Raw genomic sequence first — 20,502 nt, forward strand, 5'->3', positions numbered from 1 at the left:
GAAGAATGAAATATGACTTGACTTCAGCTGCTGCAAAGATATTCACCAGTATTTCCAAAATTCTATTTTTCATATTCAAAAAGCTGTTGGATCAGCAAGCACTACTTACCTGGGAAACCATCCCGACCAGCTTCGCCAGGTGGACCTTCAAACAGAACACAACTGCATGAGGATTACATTCCAGCAGGGCACACATTGCTTCAAATGTACCTTAAAAAGTCTGACGTATTTGTGATTTAAGTAAGAATCTGGGTCTTGGACTTGGGAATTTTAATTTCAATTTACCGGCTGCTCCACAGGCCATTGTTAGTGGTCAGCTTCTTACTCCAGGTGACAGTACAAGAGATATAAACTTATCAAACAAAAGTATTATAGAAACAGATCATATCTCCATTGATACAAAATGTACTTTTCAATTTTGTTGTTTTAAGGGTTATGGTTATGTGGTCATGTTTATTACCCTTTGAACTGCTACCATATCTGTTATAATTGTAACGTTAACGTTGGGTAACATAAATTCGCGGGGTACTTAAATTCGCGATTTTTCGAAAACGGGGTATTTAGGGATATGTGCTAGATGCAACATAAGTAATACCGCTAGAAATGCAAACCTGACAGACTTACGTATTCAGAACACTGTCTGAAAAGCTTCGATAAGCATGGATTATATGGCGACGAGGTCAAAAACTCTCCGTCCCTTATTGGAACAGTCTGAGGGCTTCGTGGGAGAATTACACGACATGGTTGTCGGCTGGTTTATAAGAAAAATGTCACATCCGCTTCCTGCTAAACACAATTATTTACAAGACAACTTATTACAATCTCTTTTGCTAACCTGCAACTGGATTCTAAGTGTGATCAATCATCAAAACTCCTCTCTGTTGCTACAACACGGCACGTGTATTTTCCCGCCGCCATATTGTTAACCAGAATCCTGTTGTCAAGCAGACGACAAAGGTTTGTGAGGAACACTTTTTTTGTCTAAATGCTGCGTGTGATAGTGGACTGAGGAAGATATTTTCCTCAAAGTTTGCTCCTAACACAACAAGAAACACATGGACATAGTAGTATCACCATTGCTACGGCATCCAGCTAACTTTCCATGAATAATGTAACATTACACGTTGCCCGATGATGACGATGGGCCGACTTTGAGTGAAGTTCTACCGACTCAACACACGGGTTGTTCCCGAACTGGCCTGATGTGTGCGGTACGGCCGTTTTTTCGTGTATTTTTTTTTCTTGGACACGTCTATATCCATAGCACTCTCCTCAAGCCAAGGATGGAACGAATAGCTGCTGTATAAAATGTGATTAGCGGTAAGATATTCAAGACGAATCTTCTCTCCCGAATTAATGTGCCCCCCTGTCCGACAGCACCTTCATTGTGCGTGCGGCGGACGGTAGTTTCAAGTTGAAATATTATGGTGTCAGCACGACTAGAGACAAAATCTACCATATATATGATTAGTGCAAAGATAGTACATGATACTGACTGAATTATAGAAAAAAAGGATGGTTTATTGTTCTGCTAGATTGATTTCAGTCAACCATTATCGGAAAAATCCCAAATTTATGTTACCCAACGTTACATCTGTGAGACAAACACCAGGCCTGACTTTCATCATCATGTCCTGTGTTCTGCTGCTGCAGTGGTCGGGACACTCTGCAGCTGCAGTCAGTCTTTGGGTCTCTGCGGACTTTAGGTCGCATGGTTGCGTCACAAAACAGAAGTCTCCAAAATGAAATTTGGGCATTTTTTTTTGCGTCACTTACTCACAGACAGCCCTTTTTCCTCACACAAATGTTACATTGGTCATGGCAAAGAATAAGCACATTTTAAATAAAAACTACTAAAAACTAAACAAGATTTCGAACAATATACATGACATTTGTATAAAAGAAAATGTATGTTTCACATTACAGACCCATGTTCTTATGCCACATGCCTACAGTAAATAGTTATTATTGATAAAGTAATCAACAAATATATGATCAACTAAAGTTTACTTTCCATACTTAAATATAAGACGAAAAAAAAAAAGTTTAGTCTATCTAGTAAACTACTTCTCATTGTCGCTATTATCTTCAAGTTTCGATACCAAGGAAAACACTCACCTCTTAGTCCGGGTAGACCTGGGGGTCCTTGCTGACCTGCAGAAAAGGGGCAAAAAGTCATACCCATTTATGAGAAATGACTGAGAAATAACTAGAGAGTATTGTGGACAAATGTGCAGCTACATGAAACTAAACATGCTTCTTATGATTAGGTCACATTTCATCAATGTGCTAAAAAAAGTCAATATCAATACATAGATCAAAGTTAACTATTATAATATAAATATTAATGCATTTTCACTTCCAAAGAATACATACCCCCAGATACCCCCAGTAATTACATCAACAAATTCAAGTGCAACACCTTCAAAGGCTTTTCTTTTTTTCAATACCGTATACCGTATCATATAATTGACATTTAGAACTTGACAACAGTAGCAACAGATGCAATTTGTACTATACCAGTGAGTATGTATGCTGAAAAAAATAATTCAGTTTGAGAAGCTAAAACTGTTAACGTTGGTTAACATAAATTCGCGGGGTATTTAAATTCACCATTTTTAGAAACGGTGTATTTTAGGGATATGTGCTAGTTGCAAAATCAGTTATAACGCCCGAGCAATGCAAACCGGATAGACTAACGTATTCAGAACACTGGCTGAAAAGCTTCGATATCCATTGCATTAGAAATTGGCGACGTCAAAAACTCTCTGTCCCTTATTGACAGAGTCTGGGGGCTTCGTGGGAGAATCACACTGCACGGTTGTTCGCTGGTTTATAAGACAAATGTCACATCTCCTGCCTGCTAAACACAATTATTACAATCTCTTTTGCTAACCTGCAACTGGATTCTAAGTGTGATCAATCATCAAAACTCCTCTTTGTTGCTACAACCTACGGCACGTGTAGTTTCCCACCGCCATATTATTACCCAGAATCCTGTTGTCAAGCAGACTTTGAGTGACGTTCTACCAACTCAACAAACGGGATGTTACCGAAAGCCTGATGTATGCGGTACGACCGTTTTGTCGTGTATTTATTTCTCTTTGGTCACGTTTATATGACCTTGGCACTCTCTTCAAGTCAAGATGGGCACAACAGCTGCTGTATAAAAGCTAATTAGCGGCATATATTAATGACGAATCTTCTCTCCCGGAATAATGTTCGCACCTGTCTAAGAGCACTGCCATTCTGCGTGCGGCGGACGGTAGTTTCAATTTGAAATATTATGGTGTCAGCACGACTAGAGAGAAAATCTAACATATATAGCATTAGTGCATAGGTAATACATGATACTGACAGGATAACAGAAAAAAGGATGGTTTATTGTTCTGCCAGATTGATTTCAATCAACCATTATCGAAAAAATTGTGATTTTATGTTAATCAACGTTAACAAAATTGTTGTTAAACTGCTGTGATAAACCTCAGACTTGTCCTTATATACACAATGTTATTGCCCACATTAAGACAGTACAGGGATATAATTTTTTACATCAAAGGATTTGTATCAAGTTTTGGTGCCTGGGAACTTGGGGGCCAGACCCTATGAACAATTACATGTATTGAGTTCTCAGAAGACTGGGAGACTGTGTTTGTAGAGGGAAGAACTATTTTCATAACATATTGATGTGATAATAAGTATGTCTAACGTTAGATTACAAATTACTCTTGTCTGTAGACTTCTATATTGTAATTAACTTGCTTACAGTGCAACATACATTCAATGACATGCATTTTTGACAAAAGAAGTTTGATTTATAGTTCATAAAACTTTGTTGCCCCTTACTTGAAGTGTGACCTTCCAAGTTCCATGGGGAACTTGTCAATGGAAACAGGCCATGGCTTTTTGTTAATATACATGTTACTCCAAGGTCCAAATTGTAATATTTACCTTTGCCAAGAAGGTTATGTTTTGGGGACCATGTGTGTCTGTGCCTGTCTGTGAACATGATAACTGGATAATGCCTGCCTGTCTTGATATTTGGTATTTGGGTAGGTCTTTACAAACCTCAAAATGTTCAATTATTTGACCCTATAGCAACTTTCCAAGGTTTTCAGGTTTTCATATGTCATGTTCTGGGCATGCTATGGTCATGATTCTTTAGTTGTAGATAGCTCTTTGGAGTGAGATTAAGTTGTGTAACGGGGGATGCCCTAACATCGCACGTTTTTATACGCGCTCGAACTCACGGCGCTCCATCGCTGGTTGCCAGAGAGTGGTCAGGTTTTGATGAATGAATTTTTAACACATTCATCTAGAGAAAATACTTGGATAAGAAATGTATTCAGACTGCTCATGAGCCCTTCACGCTCCGAGTTACAAGCGGCAAACTCTGTGAGACGTTTTCGCGAATGTACGTCTGATTTAGTGCTACGCTTGATAGTGTGCCTAACTTGGTACGCTTTTATACTATTGCTCTCTTGATTGTGACGGAAGTTGGTGACGGAGTTAAGAAAATGTAAATGGAACTTGCAGTCTACTATATTCTAGTTTTCGTTTGACCGGAATTTTGACTGTGTGCACTTCTAACGTCATGTGAGAAGGGCTATATCTAGCGCATCCCAGTGGGGATTTCACGGGAAATAGGCTACTCCGCACTGTGTGCGTGGCCCGACGTACGTATTGCATGCGGCCCGACTGACAAAATGATTACGAGAAAACGACACCGCTTACATCAACAATACTCCGTCTACTTATTGCCTAATGTCTTCGCCATCTCTGTGTTCAGTTTCCTTTTCATAGACGGTACCAATCACAAGTTAGAGCCAAACAAATCTCTGGACCTCGCTGTGCGTTAAATCGCCCTGCCACCAACACGGCGAGGAAAAAAGGCGGGAAAACAACGTCGCCAGACGACAGCGATGTTTACGTTGTTTTTCTTTGGTCGGTTTTCTAGTAAACAAACACTTTAAGACCCAAATTTTTAGTGTTTTATGAAGTTATATCTCTTACGTGAATGATAGCTGTGTATCAGCTTGGCACAGGTCGTATATTTAGGCGCCGGGACCTCTAGCTACGCAGTGACCCTCTACTCAGTCTACTCAGCGCTACCAGCATTATTGTCAAAATACTATTTTTCGACAAAACAAGAAATGAATAATGTACAAATATGTTTCGAATGCAAATGACAGCTATGTGCATGAACTTCATTTATTTACCTTCCTTATCAGCATAGTCAGTGGTCACAAACACAGCGTACTTAAGCAAAATAGGGTCAATAAAAAATCTGTGCCATGTTAGGGCGCGTGCGATGTTAGGGCACCCCCCGTTAGTTTTGGCCCCTTAGCAGCTATTTGAAATTGACGGGACAATTTTGTTTCAGAGTTTGAAAGAGAATAGCTCAAGAAGGTATTGATAGATCGTCATGATTAAGATAGCTTATGTGTAGATAGCTTAAGTGATGATTTAGATACTCATATGCTAATGGTGCCAATTAGAATCTAATTTGCATAATTAATGAGGACAATTTATAAATCTTTTGCATTGCATGATAGGACTGTCAAACACGTGGCAGCTGTCAGTTGACACACTGGGGCAAGTATTCCCCTGCTGCCAGGGCCTGTCCCCAGGGGCCCTATATACAGTGGTCAAAACACAAAGAGATTTAGGGAAACCAGATCCTGTACATGCAAGGTACATGTAAGTTGGTGGAAACAGGAGTTTCACTTAAAGTTTTACTGGTATGTGTTGCCTGAAAGACCTCTCATCAACAGCAGCATTAAACAAAATGAATTTTTACATTTTGTTGCAGGTATGGGTTCGTGGAACTCTATTAATTTTTATCGTTTTATAGTTTAATAGTTGAATTATGTGAATTTCTTTGCCCCGACCATTTGACCTCTTCCAATTAGCCATGACCGGACAAATCGCTTTCTACATGTAAGTTGCCTTAACGACTACATCTGGCAAAACAAACTCACCAGTGAGATGTGAGAAAGTGTCTGCTTTTAAAAGGATATTTGCCGACCGCCATGAAACCTATGAAAGGTTTAATCGCGGTCGGCTTGTATCATTTCCAAAGGGCCAAAATTGTCAACCTGACAGCAATTCCTTAAAAAGCTGACACCCTCCCACATCTCACAGGCGAGTTTGTTTTGCCAGATGTAACGTAACATGACCTATTTACGTGCAGAACCTGTTTACATCCAGTTTGGGTCATTTCCACATGTCTCGGTGCATTATGCAAAAGCCTGTTCTCATGAGCAACAAAGAACGTCATAAGTATAATCCTTAGCCATCTCTCTCTATTACAAAACAATGAAAAAGGTTTACGTCCAGCAACATAACAGAATATTAACTGAACCAGTAACAACAAGTTGCACGGAAGCGTTATGTATGACGTATTTCATATGTAATTCGACACCGCGTACTTCGTCATGTCTAACCTACACAATAGCTAGTATCTTTTAAAAGTTGCTGACGTTAAACCTTTCTTTGATATTCAGACTATCCATGGTGATTCAAGGTTTGAACCTCTTACCAGTTTTAGGAAACTTTGATACAACCTATAAGCAACCCCCGCAACGGTGGTGAATTTTTGCACGGCAAAACATAGTGGTGAAAGCCACTTGCCGCGAATGTCGGTGAAATTCATAAATCAACATTGTTTTCTTCCATCGCGTCAAGCAAGCGGTGGGACAAACACAGTGACTTTACTATCATTTGTCTGTAGACCACTTTGGACAGTTACTGTGCATTTTTTCTGGTCTATGTTCTTCAAGCATAGCGCTAGAAGGGAAAAGACTGAAGTGGACTATAATAGGTAAGCCTAGCACAATTCTATATCATATACATCAGTATGAATACATGCTTGCACGGCGTTAAACAGGCGGGGAAAAACTTACAGACCATGCATTTTCTTTTCAGAAGAGCTGATATTTCTGCCCATTGGTTAAACCTTTGGCTCTGTCCGCGCGGTTTTAAGATAAATACGTTTTTAATAAATTGGACGTTAATTGGTCATGTTACATTAGTCGTTAAGGCAATTTAGAAAGGGATTTATCGGGTCATGGCCGATTCGAATCGGAGTTTCAAAGAGGTTGATTGGTCGAGGTGGAGGTGTGGCTGGGTTTTTTTTAAATTGGGAAAAAGTGGCGATTCCGAGAAGCAACAAATAGAATTGGTGTGCGGCCTTGTAAATCTTGCAAATTTTACATGCAGTAGTGTAATGGCCTTTTACCGGCTTGTCAGGATACTGCAGCAGAACTTCCAGCTTTGATATTTCATGTTCTGGACATGGTCACAATTTTGGGTGTTGGATTGGTCAGGCTTGTGTATGGGAAAAAGCGACATAAGTTTGGGCTGGCTAGCAGGTTGTTGTCACAGTGGAATTACAGCTGCAGTATTTTTGTGGAAATCTTCCCAGGAGGATAACTGAAGAAAGGGACAACAGAACTTGTACAAGTTGTTAATTACAAATAAAACCGTGTAAAATGGTGGGCCAAACAACTACAGAAGGATCCAAGAATCTGACTCTAGACTTACATGTGTATCTATAGACAGAAAGGTATCAAATTGTATGTTTAAGTTTCTGCATAATACTATTCTAGATAGTCAAAATCTCCACAATTTAATGGAAATTTATACAATCACCTCTATACCTGGACATGCTGTAGTCTCAATGGGCTGCATGTAGCTTTCAACGGCAGGACATTAAGTGGAATAGATTTCGGCCTTTCAGCATTTGCTTTTGGAATGCAGGGGCATTTTTGTAAAGATCTTCCAAACAAGCTAACTGAAGATGGGGAAGTCAGATTTTCATCATTGTGGGCATTCAACTAGCTTTGACATTGATCTACACAAATGCTCAAATGTGCAGTTAAATCACAAATAAACACCACCATCCACATACATTTTGTAACATTGAAAAAAAATACAAATTTCATGGAGGTATGAGATCTTCAAACTCTGTCGAGATATGCAGCATGCACTCTTCAATGCAAAGATGATGTGTTATGCCATGAGATGGTTTGCCAGGTATGCAATGTACACTAAAAACTCTTGACCTGACATTTTTCTGTTTTTGATTGACATAAAAGATAAGAGTTGAATGACCTGGCAGCCCTCCTTGCCCAGGTTCTCCTCGGTCTCCCTTGACAGTTATTCCTGATGGTCCTGGAGCGCCCGGCAGCCCTGTATCACCTTTATCACCACGAGGTCCGAGGGGCCCTGATGGACCAGGTCTGCCCTCAACTGTGGAGAAGATATAATGTGCACATACCAGTTAATAGCATAGCATGACGTTTCTAGATTTTTCTTCACACAAATGGGCAATTCTGAAGTGTTTTTCACAATGCCTATAGTATACATTCAAGGGCATGTGTGTGCACATAAATTAAAATAATTCTACAAATTGTGATATCTAATGCATACTCACTTGACTGTCCCGGTTGACCTGGCAATCCTGGATGTCCTGGATACAGAATACACAAACCACACTCATATAAACTCACAAGAAAATAATGGGGTAAAGTCATTATTAAGACAGAGCTTCGGGGGGCAACCCGAACAAGAAAAGTATAGCTACCAGTATTACATCAAATCTTTAGTTTACGCTAAATTCAGTTATGCATCGATAATACACCATGGAATGGTTGAGTACACTCTGCGTAAAAGGAGATGCAGGCCCCCTTCAGGACTGTCATTCTCATTGTTCAGAGTTACGGTTAAATACAGACTGAGATGCTTGCCAACTGACAGAAAATTAAATGTGCAATGTAAATAAAAGCAATGCATATAATGTTCACATGTACTTCATGTAGTGACTGCATTGATAGATTGCATCCATATCTACACAAGTTTAACATAGATAGTTGCATAGTCAACCCCAGAGGAGTGTGTTCTGGTTCTGCTAGTAATATTTTTCTGAATCTAAGAAGTTCAACGTAATTGTATTGGCAACTTGACTTTGAACCTGGAGTAGGCAGCAGTTGCATTGTACAGCATCAATATTCTGATCCATCCCCCATAGTACCCCCTGGTGACCCCCTCAGTACCCTTCAGAATACTTACAGCCAGGTGTAACATGTTATATATATCATGAAAACCATTGGACAAACTTTACAATGTAACTTGGGTGCTCTTAACAAATCTTGGATTAAGCTTAAACATTCCCTTTGCAATGTGTTTCTGGATACTTGTTTGTCAACTTATAGCCTTAAGTTAATAACTGTATTTTCCGCTTGCTTTGGGTAAAAAAAATGATCTTCAATCATCCCATTGAAACCCATACTTAAGACTCGAAAAAAGGCCCTGACAAAAAAAAAATGTTGCAAATAATGTTTGTGGCGATTGTGTGAAGAGTTTTCCATAAATTTCTACCATTAGGCCACTCCAATTTTATTTGCTGAATTTCTCAGATTTTTCAGAAAAAAATTGGAGTGACAGGGCGGAAAAAAACAGCATTTTTTGCAAATAGTCTGGGGTGAAGATAAGGGTTTACATAACATAAAGAATAAGATGATTATTCAAGTTTCAGCTTTGTATGGCTCATTTCATGAAATGAACCCCTTTCTTTGATGTAGTACTATAATTTCAGTAACAAAATTACCTTTTGCTCTGTAAGATATGGATTGAAATTGAGAAAAAGTTTAAATAAATGAAAAAATATTTCTTATGAAAATGTGACCACACCTGTGCAGGCCTTAATAATCTATTTTGGTGGCTATTGAGTTTTACAACTGAACAAATAGTAAAATTGTGAGTACAAATTTGTGAATGGGAATAGTGATCCAATTTTTTTTCTTTCAAAATGGAGAGGCGATTCCCAGAAGCAAAAAAAAATGGTCTGGCCTTAGCAACTTATTTCTTCTCTTGCGTTGACCCAAAATTTGACCTGGAACAATTATCCCATATTAAGAACAAACTCAAGAGGGGGGGAATTATTTCCAATAGATAATAATTTTAGGAAGTAAAAATGAATACTTATTACAGTATACAATAAAGTACCCACTAGTCCGGTGCAAATAAAAAAGCATTGAGTATTCTACTAAATTCCCCAGGTGATCCTCTATTTTCTAATTAATTAGATTAAAAAACCTCAGCCTATGCCTGAATACAATGTACCTGACAAGGCCTGACAAAAGTTAGGTTACACAAAGAATGTCAGGGGGGTTAAGAAAAAATTGTCTTGTTATGTCTTCCTTTATATCTTATTAACAACTGACCAGAAGTTCTTATTGTGCTTAACCCCCCTCATGCCAAAAATATTCAAGATGAAGGAAGTGAGTATACATGTGCACGTATAGGGAATACATGGGTCTGCACGGGTTTAGTGTGTTACATATTATTTTACAAAACACACCTTGTGTAATTCACCACAAGCGGAATTCTGCAAAAAGTCGGCTGGTTATGTATTCATTGATACATAATCCAGTGGAAAATAATGCTCCCTTCTAGAGTTTAGGACTCCTTTAAGGGATGATTCTCATCATGCATCACACCCCATGGGTCTTCATGAACTTCAAGGGGCACTACTCAATTCCTGAATTTCATCTATTTGTTCATCTGTGAATAATTTCTACAAATTTGGTTGATTTTGTATTCATAAAGATGTGGTCTTTTACAAAATAACACCTAATTCTGGGGTTGACTATGCCTTTAAATTCCATGATCATATTCAACCTGACCTGAAAGAATTCTATTATCACATTAAAAATCCACAGATTGATTAAAAAAAGATAAAAGATAAAAGATTCTGAAGACTTACCTTTGTCACCCTTAGGACCCTGTTGAAACCCAAAAATAATGCAATTAGCTTTTATATCCATTATCAACCTATTTACATTATGTTTTATAATGTAGAAAAAGATGACCAAGTATTTGTAATGTTACATAAGTCATACTTACACACAAACCAGGCATTCCCATAGGTCCCTGCTCACCAAGCATCCCCTTCAAACAAACAAACAAAAACATTGGCTGTCTGATGGATACTTTCAAACATTCATGTCCATCATAATTTTGTTTATAGTGTATCGTCTACTCTATAACCAAAAGCATTATGATGACACAATGTTGTGACTGTTCCAGTAGTCAAAGGTCATCAATTCCCTCCCACTCCTGATTCATGGTGCAATTGGGCAGTGCCGAGCCTCTGCCAGGGATATATTTTAAAATCCAGCACATCTAATAATAACTGAGAGACTAACTAACACACATCATCTATCTTTAGGTAACGTTATATGCCGCTTTTAAATGGAAAACTGAGAATCAAGTTTTTTTTCAGCTTCAACATTTTGGAATGAAAAAAAATTTAGTTTTACACATTTTGATATGTGTGTGGCCTACCGGTTCTCCTGGTATTCCTGGTAAACCCTGCATTCCCTGTGATGAACAAATGTCCAGCATTAATAATATTAGTTATAACATGGCACTCACTGATAATGTGTAGTAAAAATACTTTGTGTACTGGCATAGTGTACTATACAAAATGCTTCATGAAAAGGATCCAAACGTATGATAACAGTACAGTATAAACTATAGTTAATCAAAATCAAAGAAAACACAATAATGGAAGAATTCCTACCCGTATTCCTTTCTCACCACCTTTGCCTGGTAAGCCCTGGTCTCCCTTCATACCTGTATCCCCTGGCCGGCCAGCAGGACCCTCAGGTCCACTTGGCCCAGGTGGCCCCTATAGGTCACACAGGGGAAGATATGCGCAAGTTTCATATTTTTCCACTTTCAGTAAAGAAAATTGTACTACAAGATGATACAATGCATGGGACTTTTAGAATTTTTGGATAAAGCCGAGTGGTCTAAAAGTTGCACTCTTTCAAACTTAGCACCGGGTTTTTAGACCTAGGGAAAAATGTTGTGTTTGCTGTTTCAGTCCTGAAAAAATTAGGGTCAGTATGTAGATAGTAGAGCAACTATTAAAGTCATCAACCCCAATGACCCACAAAGAGGTCAAGGGATAGGTGAGGTGAGGCTGACGGATTCTCTCTTTTTATTTACCTCCATGAAATATGGAGATATTGTTTTGCATGTGTGTGTGTGTGTGTGTGTGTGTGTGTGTGTATGTGTCTGCGTGTGTGTCTGTGTTTCCGGATTTTTGGCGACGCCTTAGGGGTAAGCCTAATGGTATTAGTATTGTGTGCAGTCTGCAAGAATTCTAGGAATCTTGCAGGAATGTGTCCACAGGGCAATAACTCAAGAATGCCTGGATGGATTGATTCATAATTGGTAGGTGGGTAGGTCTTTGTGAGACCTCAAATGATTGGATTTAGGGCCATCTAGCAACTTCCTATGCTACTGCAGCAGAACTTCCGCAGCGGCTTTTGAAATCTCGTATTCTGAACATGCTATGGTCATTATTCTTAAGACTGTCATAAGGCCATCATCTCCAGAAGTTTCTGAATATTGAGAGATATGCAGCCATGGTTTTTATATTCCTATTAATTAATGATTTTGTACTGGTAAACGGACACTGTTGCACATTTTGTCAAGACAAATAAAACAGGAAATTGTAAACCATCGGCCACATCAGCCCAAAATACAAGCAAGATAGAACATGACTTTTATGTTACATACATGTATACAGTTACTATGAATGTAGCATGTATAACATGCAAAATGGTCACTCTATCACCATTTTGTTTCTTAAATTAAAGGAGATACTTCAAGTTGATGTGTTAACCTTTTCTCTGCTGCCAAACTCTAACCAATAGAGAAGTGGGTGCCAAACAGCTACTTAGGTGCTAATTTTTTTTATAACTAATGTCATACACATTGATAACTGCTATCTAGGAAAGCCAAGTTTTCCAATCATTGTCTAGTTTTTAGCAAATATATCAGATTGAGCATTGATTAATTGATTTCTATTGTCACAAATTATTGAAAAGCTTTATCTTAGAAATTTGCATTTTCAAAGTTAAACAGCATAACACAGCATCTATCTACAAACAAGCATTTGGACTGGAAAATAACTATCGGTTTATCATGTTTGATAAGTCTAATATAACGTTAGATATTACAGAATATATAACAATAAATATGACAGAATATGATGATGTCAAATACAATGTTAAGAATACTGTAACGATGCAGGGTGCCAACTGCACTTTTTTAGGATTTGATAACCAAAATGTCAATCTGACCTGTCAACAATATCAAATTACCACAACATGTACTTTTATGAACTGAGTTTTCTGTTAATTTTTATGTACAATTATAACAGGTGTGACAATCCTTGTTCATGATTGTGTAGTGTCAAATGATATACAAACAATACAGGTAAGTGTTACTCACTGTTGGGCCTTGTGGTCCTCTTAATCCCTGTGGAAATGATGACAATGATAGAATGTTGAGCACCATTTGTTACAAGAAAATAGAGGAAAACTAGAGTCTGGAATTCAGAAAAGCTCATCACCAAATGTTTTACTTTACCACACAGTCTGACCGCCAGAATGATCATTATCAGCATTTGATAGTGATTTCAAGGTCTTAATAATGGTTACATGTATATCTTGACATAACCCTAAGCTTGTAATCACAGAATATACCACCTCATTCGCATTGCTCACTCAAATGTATATTCGGTGGCTACAGGACTGGTACCAGCCATACTTTATGACTCACCATGCACAACAAGGAAAAGGCATGACCTGTCATTGTAAGAGTTGTTGTTCTGGTCAGGTCATAGTGATATTACAAACATGGCCTCACCTGGTGCCCCTTCATTCCCTGATCCCCGGGTAGTCCTGGCATCCCCATGTCCCCTTTTGGTCCCTGAATTCCCTCTGGACCTCCTGGACCAGGCAGTCCTCTGGGTCCGGGGCCTCCCTTCATATGAAAAATCGAGATGTACACAGTTCCATAAGGTCAGGTGACCCTAGCAATCAGGTCCATAAAAAGACCATTAATGTTGGTTTGGTCTAGAATTTGAACTCAATTGTGTGAAAATAGATGTAACGTTGGTTAACATAAATTCGCGGGGTATTTAAATTCGCGATTTTTAGAAACGGTGTATTTTAGGGATATGTGCTAGATGCAAAATCAGTTATAACGCCAGCAATGCAAACCGGATAGATTAACGTATTCAGAACACTGGCTGAAAAGCTTCGATAACCATTGCATTAGAAGTTGGCGACGTCAAAAACTCTCCGTCCCTTATTGACACAGTCTGAGGGATTCGTGGGAGAATCACACCACGTGGTTGTTCGCTGGTTTATAAGACAAATGTCACATCTGCTTCCTGCTAAACACAATTATTTACAAGACAACTTATTACAATCTCTTTTGCTAACCTGCAACTGGATTCTAAGTGTGATCAATCATCAAAACTCCTCTCTGTTGCTACAACCTACGGCACGTGTATTTTCCCGCCGCCATATTATTACCCAGAATCCTGTTGTCAAGCAGACGACAAAGGTTTGTGAGGAACCCTTTTTTGTCTGAATGTTGCATGTGATAGTGGACTGAGGACGATATTTTCCTCAAAGTTTGCTCCTAACACAACAAGGAACACATGGACATAGTAGTATTACCATTGCTACGGCATCCAGCTAACTTTCCATGAATAATGTTCACGTTGCCATGACGGTGGGGATCGACTTTGAGTGACGTTCTACCAACTCAACAAATGGGATGTTACCGAAGGCCTGATGTGTATGGTACGACCGTTTTGTCGTGTATTTATTTTTCTTTGGTCACGTTTATATGACCTTGGCACTCTCTTCAAGTCAAGATGGGCACAACAGCTGCTGTATAAAAGCTAATTAGCGGCATATATTAATGATGAATCTTCTCTCCCGGAATAATGTTCGCACCTGTCCAAGAGCACTGCCATTCTGCGTGCGGCGGACGGTAGTTTCAATTTGAAATATTATGGTGTCAGCACGACTAGAGAGAAAATCTAACATATATAGCATTAGTGCAAAGGTAATACATGATACTGACAGAATAACAGAAAAAAGGATGGTTTATTGAACTGCCAGATTGATTTCAATCAACCATTATCGGGAAAATGGCGATTTTATGTTAACCAATGTTAAGGTCAAATCACCTTCCATAATTCAGTCTATTCATCCGTATGGAGATGAAGAAAAAACAAAGTGCCCTGGGTGTTGGCAGTTTAGCATTTTGATATCTTTCTTATACAAGAGACAGTTGCTAATTCCTCGACTGTTCTGAATCATACCAGTTAAGTCATGATGGATGACACCACTTAACATTAGCCAATTAAACACAGCAAAAACAATCATGAAAGACAATACAAATAGTAAGTGTAGCACAAACCTGCTCTCCTTCCATACGGAAAGGGATACTTCTCCCTCCAAGCAGAAGTGAGAAACAGTGAAAGTACTAACATAGCACAAGATCATCGTCAGGCGGGAGAAGCAGCCATGCAGCCTACACTGAAGCCGGACGTAGAGAGGGTACAATACCACGAAAAGTCTCGTAACTCAACGAAACCTGAGCGCAGAAACTCTTAGGAAGCCCAGCAAACTGACTATCTACATGTATTAGACAAAACCCCTGGCCTAGATTCCCGCTTCAAAGGACATTGAGAAAGGACACTAGACTGGGGGGAGAAAGAAAAATGTTGTGAAAGTACCAACATATAATAGCACCCGATCTCCATTGGGCGGGGAATCTACACTACTTCCGGGTACAAACAGAAATTCCTATGGAATGACTGGAATTTTTGGCAATTTGCCATGTACTGAAAGTCTTATTTTTAGGCTTGCTCCTGATGCTTTGCCAGAAACTTCTGTCCCTTTATTGGAGCAGTCTGACCGCATCATGGGAAGATTACACGCTTCTCCACAGCGTTCCAATAAACCGTCCTATTTCACTGAATATGCGTATGCGAGTCTTTTGTACTGCCTAACGAGCGCTACTGGTGACAGGGTTCATCCCACAGCATGCTGGGAGAAGCAAACTGTCCTGGAACCGAGCGTTAGAACTTGAGTAGGGAGCCATGGTAAGATTTTACGATTCAATGATGCGGCCAAAATATCCGATTGACAGCTAAAAAAATTTTTCCGCTCTAACCAAGAGTGACCCGCAAACGATGACCCACCCTCCTCTAGCAGACTCCAATCGCTCGCCAACAACTTAGCCTGCCAGCATCCACCCTGCTTTTTTGCCCCAAGGTTTTAGTTATTGGTGACGTCACCGCCAAACGGCTTTCAGCCAATCAGAGGATTACCACTGGCTCATCTTATTGGTCAGAAATTACCCGTGCAATGGCAACCTTTTTAGTGCTCGGTTTACAATCACATAATACACATGGGCAACAGATACATATTTGCTCCACACTTGCATTTTGGGGAACTGTCACAAGAGTCAGGGCGGCTGCCATTCGGCGCCATCATTGATATTCGTCCATCGTTGTCGATACGACCTTCCCCAACCGAAGTCAGGTACCCATTCACACCTGGGTGGAGTGATGAAAGTCGTCACGGTAAAGTGCCTTTCCCTTAAAGGGCACAAAAGCGATGACATGACGTGATTCGAACCCGGGACCACTTGGTTCGTAGCGGGACGCTCTGTTGTTACGCCACACGACCCCACAAAGTCTTGTGGAAATCCGCAAAGGTCGCTGGGAAGCTATCAGCCAATCAGGTTACCTCTTGTGCCAAATGAGGCTTGCTCATTTTTCATTTATAAGTTAACTAACGGCTGTTTTTTTCCAAATAAGGCTAGCTTATCAATTATTTATGAGGAACTGTCAGTAACGTTGCCAATACCTAAGACCCTGGGACCCGAGCGATTCGACCCTGCTAGAGGAGGGTGAGGATTGCCCACGTACCCTAGTCTGGAAACCAATTACCATCGGGAGCTCCCCGGTATTTCTACGGCACTGGGAGTGGTACCCGATTAGCCCGGTCGGGGGTGGGCTCCTGAAGGTATGAAAGGACACAATACATTTTCTCCTCGGACATGTTAGGTCCAGGGTGGAGTAGTTGTGATTTATGACAGTCCGAGTCTACGGAGAGGCGATAACTTGGTCTATATGACAGCTAAGAAGACAGGCTGACAGAAACGGTTCAAGAAAGCACAATGGGCCCGGTAAAACACCCCTAAGCCGACCTATAGAGACTGGTGACCAGGCTACACGTACCCAGAGGCACGACGTCGTACTGACACCGAGGCAAATCGGTTTCACGCTGCTTTTGCGTTAATGATGACAATTCACCGAAACCGTTTTATTACAGACCGTCACAGAACGTCACAGACCACGTTGACTCGATTATGTTGTTATCCTATGTAAGAAGATTCAGACACGGTCTGCCTAAACACCGCCAATGACCACAATCGGATCTCTGATATGCAGTGTACCCGGGGCAGGGACCTTATGTGACGCCCTGGAGTGTCTATGCAACTATAAAGATATGCAGCAAGTCTTAAGAATTTGCCCTTTTTTATGTTATTCCCCTTCGAAATACATTTTCAGACCGGTGCAAAATACCCAGGTCGCCCCACAAAAATGTCGCCCTCGCAACAAGTGCTAACGCTAAGGTCGCAGACCAAACTATTTCACCTCTAGGGATTCAAAAGGTTAAAGACGCCAAAGTGAGAACCTTCACCGCTTCAAAATTTATAGAAGGGTGCACAAGCCAGGTAACATTACAACATTTGAATGTGTTTGATTTCAGTCTTCAAAATATGTGAACATGAGCTTGAATTTGCCGGCTCGTTCTCTTTTGGAAGCCATTTTTATTTAACGCCAGCAGAGGTCATCATACTGTGGCCGACGCACAGCAGATGGCGGTAACAATATTCAGACGTGAAGTCAAGCCGACCGAACGAACATCGTAATCCAACCCGTACAGTCTCAAAACTGACGTATTCCTCTACCATTCACCACAGCTTCTGCCTCGATGACATGCATAAAAGAATAACCACGTTTTTTTTTAAGTACTGTAACAAACTACGTTATACCCGAACTACTATTGGGTCGCGGAGAAATACTGTTATCTATAACCTTACTCCGCCACAGCAAAAATGTTTATCGGGGTTTATCCGCCATGTTGCCTTATTCAAGAAATACTAATAATACGGTAAAGGCAACATGGCGGGTAAACAGACACGATCGCGCTTTAGTTTTCACCTGCCTTAAGCACTTTAACAAGCGTTGACATTGCACTGATATTTAGTAGACACAAAGGAGAAATCTCGCTGTACATTTTTGCTGTGGCGGAAGTAGTGCCTGTAGCGCGAGCGACCAATATATTGGATATTCAATCTGCACCGGGGCAAGAAATGTCCTTCGATCGTGGAATAATGGGAAAAATGGTAGATACTTATAACGTTAGCTAATATTAAGGTTTGCTCCGTGTTTTCAATAAATAATTGCATATGTATCTAGGGCGTCGCATAAGGTCCTTGCTCCGTGTACACTGCATAATAGACCTGATTGCGGTCGCTTGTGGTCGTTTGTGGTCAGTTTAGGCAGACCCATTCAGACATACCCGTGGTCCTCTGGGCGCTGGACACATACAGCCGCAACCACATCCACCTCCTCCTTGACCTGCTCCAGAACACTAAACACACAACAACAAACATCTCATCATAGAAACAAACAAATAAACAGTTTGTACAACAAAGTTGACTCATGTTATGTTCACATCACACTCAGCCCTGTTACATAATCACTAATATCACGCATCGTGTTGAAAAATGCCTCCACTCTCGAGGTGTCGCCAAAAGAGAAAAGTGTTGATAGACAAATTTTCAGCACTCACATCAAGAACATCTTGTCCTCCCCCGAAGCCGCCCACGTCATAACCATCTCCTTCTGCCCCTGTCACAAGAATAGTCAATAAGTCCTTGCGTTATGAAGAACATTGCAAAATGAAAATCGACAAGCAAAGGTACCCGGAGGTTACGGATTCCTCACTGGGCGCCGAGTAACGAACTTGTGGACAAAGTGACATCGTCACTGGACGTCCAGCACGGAAGAAAGTTTGTCACTAGTGGTGCTCGGGTTCCAGAAATGAACTCCGCTCATCACTCGGTTTCTGTGATGAGCGGACAAGTAGGCTGGTTCACAAGTCATTCATCACTGGCCCCAGTACGGAGGTCACTCGTCACTAGATAACCAGTAACAAAAGTCCTGAGGTCACGGGTTCCGCGCTAGATTTACCAGTGACGAGTGACTCTTCAGTGCTGGAAGCCGAGTGATTACATTATTTCGTTAGTGGGCTTCCAGCAATCACGTCCTATTATCACTGGAATGTCCCAGTGCTAACGTTTGTAAGGCTACACCAAGTAATTTTTATGGATGACGTCCGCGCGCGCATTGATTTTGGTCTGTTCCCAGAAAAAAAACAGTACTGAATTCCGCTTCCTGTAACTACGACCAAAGAGTTACGACAGTGCTGCAAATCGAAAGAAACAGGACAGGACAACAACTGCTGTTCAACTTCAACTGATTTATTCAAATTATTGCTTTTTCATGATGAATAAAAGAATTGTTAGTTATTACACTCACGGTGTTCTCTCATTCAATTTGTGTCCTAACATGTGTCGTCGACTATTATATTTCAAATCTAGGCATCTTGTTTTTTTCGGCCCTTCTTGTTTTGTTTTTTTCGCGCTCTCGCATTAGATTTAGGGTCTCCAAAGGACGTCATCCATAAAAATTACTTGGTGTAGCCTAATAGACAATCTTTTGAGTCGATACCGTACTACAGTAAGACGGCACGGAGGTTAGATATCAATATAACAAAATATGCAACAGGACACTACTCGAATAAACAGCCCATTGAATGTATTGCTGGGAAATTCATCGATCGAGTAAAATACTGATTATTTCAAATTTGGTAAGTGAAAAGGCAATTTTATATACAAAAGCCATGAATCATCAAATATTTCTATCATCACGATTTCTATTACATAACATTAAATATGTAGGGTACTGCAACTTTTGACGAAAATTTATGAGTTGGACATTGCATTGCTTCAGTGTCGGTTGTCTAAAAAGTGTTGCGTTTTGACAAGTGATAACGTTAAATGAGAGTGGTGGCGTTTAAGGATTTGCCGTTGTGAAGTTGATCGTCCGTGGTTTTCCGGGCCCGTACGTACTCTCATCTCTCGGTTTCCAGTGATAATTCGGAGTTTTTCAGTAACGAAGTCGTCTCATTGCTGGACGACCAGATATGACTAAACTTCGTCACTGGAAGTCTAGCAATGAACACACCAAGGAACACACCGAGTGATTACAAAGCAACCAGTGACCTCGGTACTTTTGCAACTCAAAGGGCAGTTAAAATGTTAGGATCCGCCTACCAGAATACAAGTCGCGGAATACACCGGAATACACATAAAGAAGGGCGAAATGATACTGAAATCTACCGAAATACAGTATGCTTTAATGAGTAAACATCGCAGATTGCTATTTTGTGTCAAGTTTTGTCACATATAACAAATTATATATGGCCCTTGGAACAAGAAATCACAAGAAAATACTGGGCGATCACGGCGATTGCG

The 20,502-nt window shown here is 40.2% G+C and overlaps 1 protein-coding gene across 2 annotated transcripts in view; it reads right to left on the reverse strand.

Annotated features, from left to right (window-relative positions):
- The window catches only part of LOC136420703 (collagen alpha-3(IV) chain-like), a 41,870-nt gene that overhangs the window by 14,872 nt on the left and 6,496 nt on the right, over positions 1 to 20,502 (reverse strand). Inside the window, exons 3-14 of one of the 2 annotated variants that reach the window (XM_066407782.1) lie at positions 18,756 to 18,814; positions 18,483 to 18,554; positions 13,729 to 13,845; positions 13,312 to 13,338; positions 11,588 to 11,695; positions 11,350 to 11,385; positions 10,909 to 10,953; positions 10,769 to 10,787; positions 8,438 to 8,473; positions 8,116 to 8,253; positions 2,119 to 2,154; positions 110 to 145 (exon numbers count right to left, since the gene is read on the reverse strand). In XM_066407782.1, coding sequence (XP_066263879.1) covers positions 110 to 145; positions 2,119 to 2,154; positions 8,116 to 8,253; positions 8,438 to 8,473; positions 10,769 to 10,787; positions 10,909 to 10,953; positions 11,350 to 11,385; positions 11,588 to 11,695; positions 13,312 to 13,338; positions 13,729 to 13,845; positions 18,483 to 18,554; positions 18,756 to 18,814 — 729 coding nt within the window. Of the gene's footprint in view, positions 1 to 109; positions 146 to 2,118; positions 2,155 to 8,115; positions 8,254 to 8,437; positions 8,474 to 10,768; positions 10,788 to 10,908; positions 10,954 to 11,349; positions 11,386 to 11,587; positions 11,696 to 13,311; positions 13,339 to 13,728; positions 13,846 to 15,300; positions 15,552 to 18,482; positions 18,555 to 18,755; positions 18,815 to 20,502 lie in introns of those variants that run through there. The other variant, XM_066407783.1, reaches the window with a different exon arrangement.

The sequence above is a fragment of the Branchiostoma lanceolatum genome, chromosome 15 (genome assembly GCF_035083965.1).
Source record: "Branchiostoma lanceolatum isolate klBraLanc5 chromosome 15, klBraLanc5.hap2, whole genome shotgun sequence".
Lineage (NCBI taxonomy): Eukaryota > Metazoa > Chordata > Leptocardii > Amphioxiformes > Branchiostomatidae > Branchiostoma > Branchiostoma lanceolatum.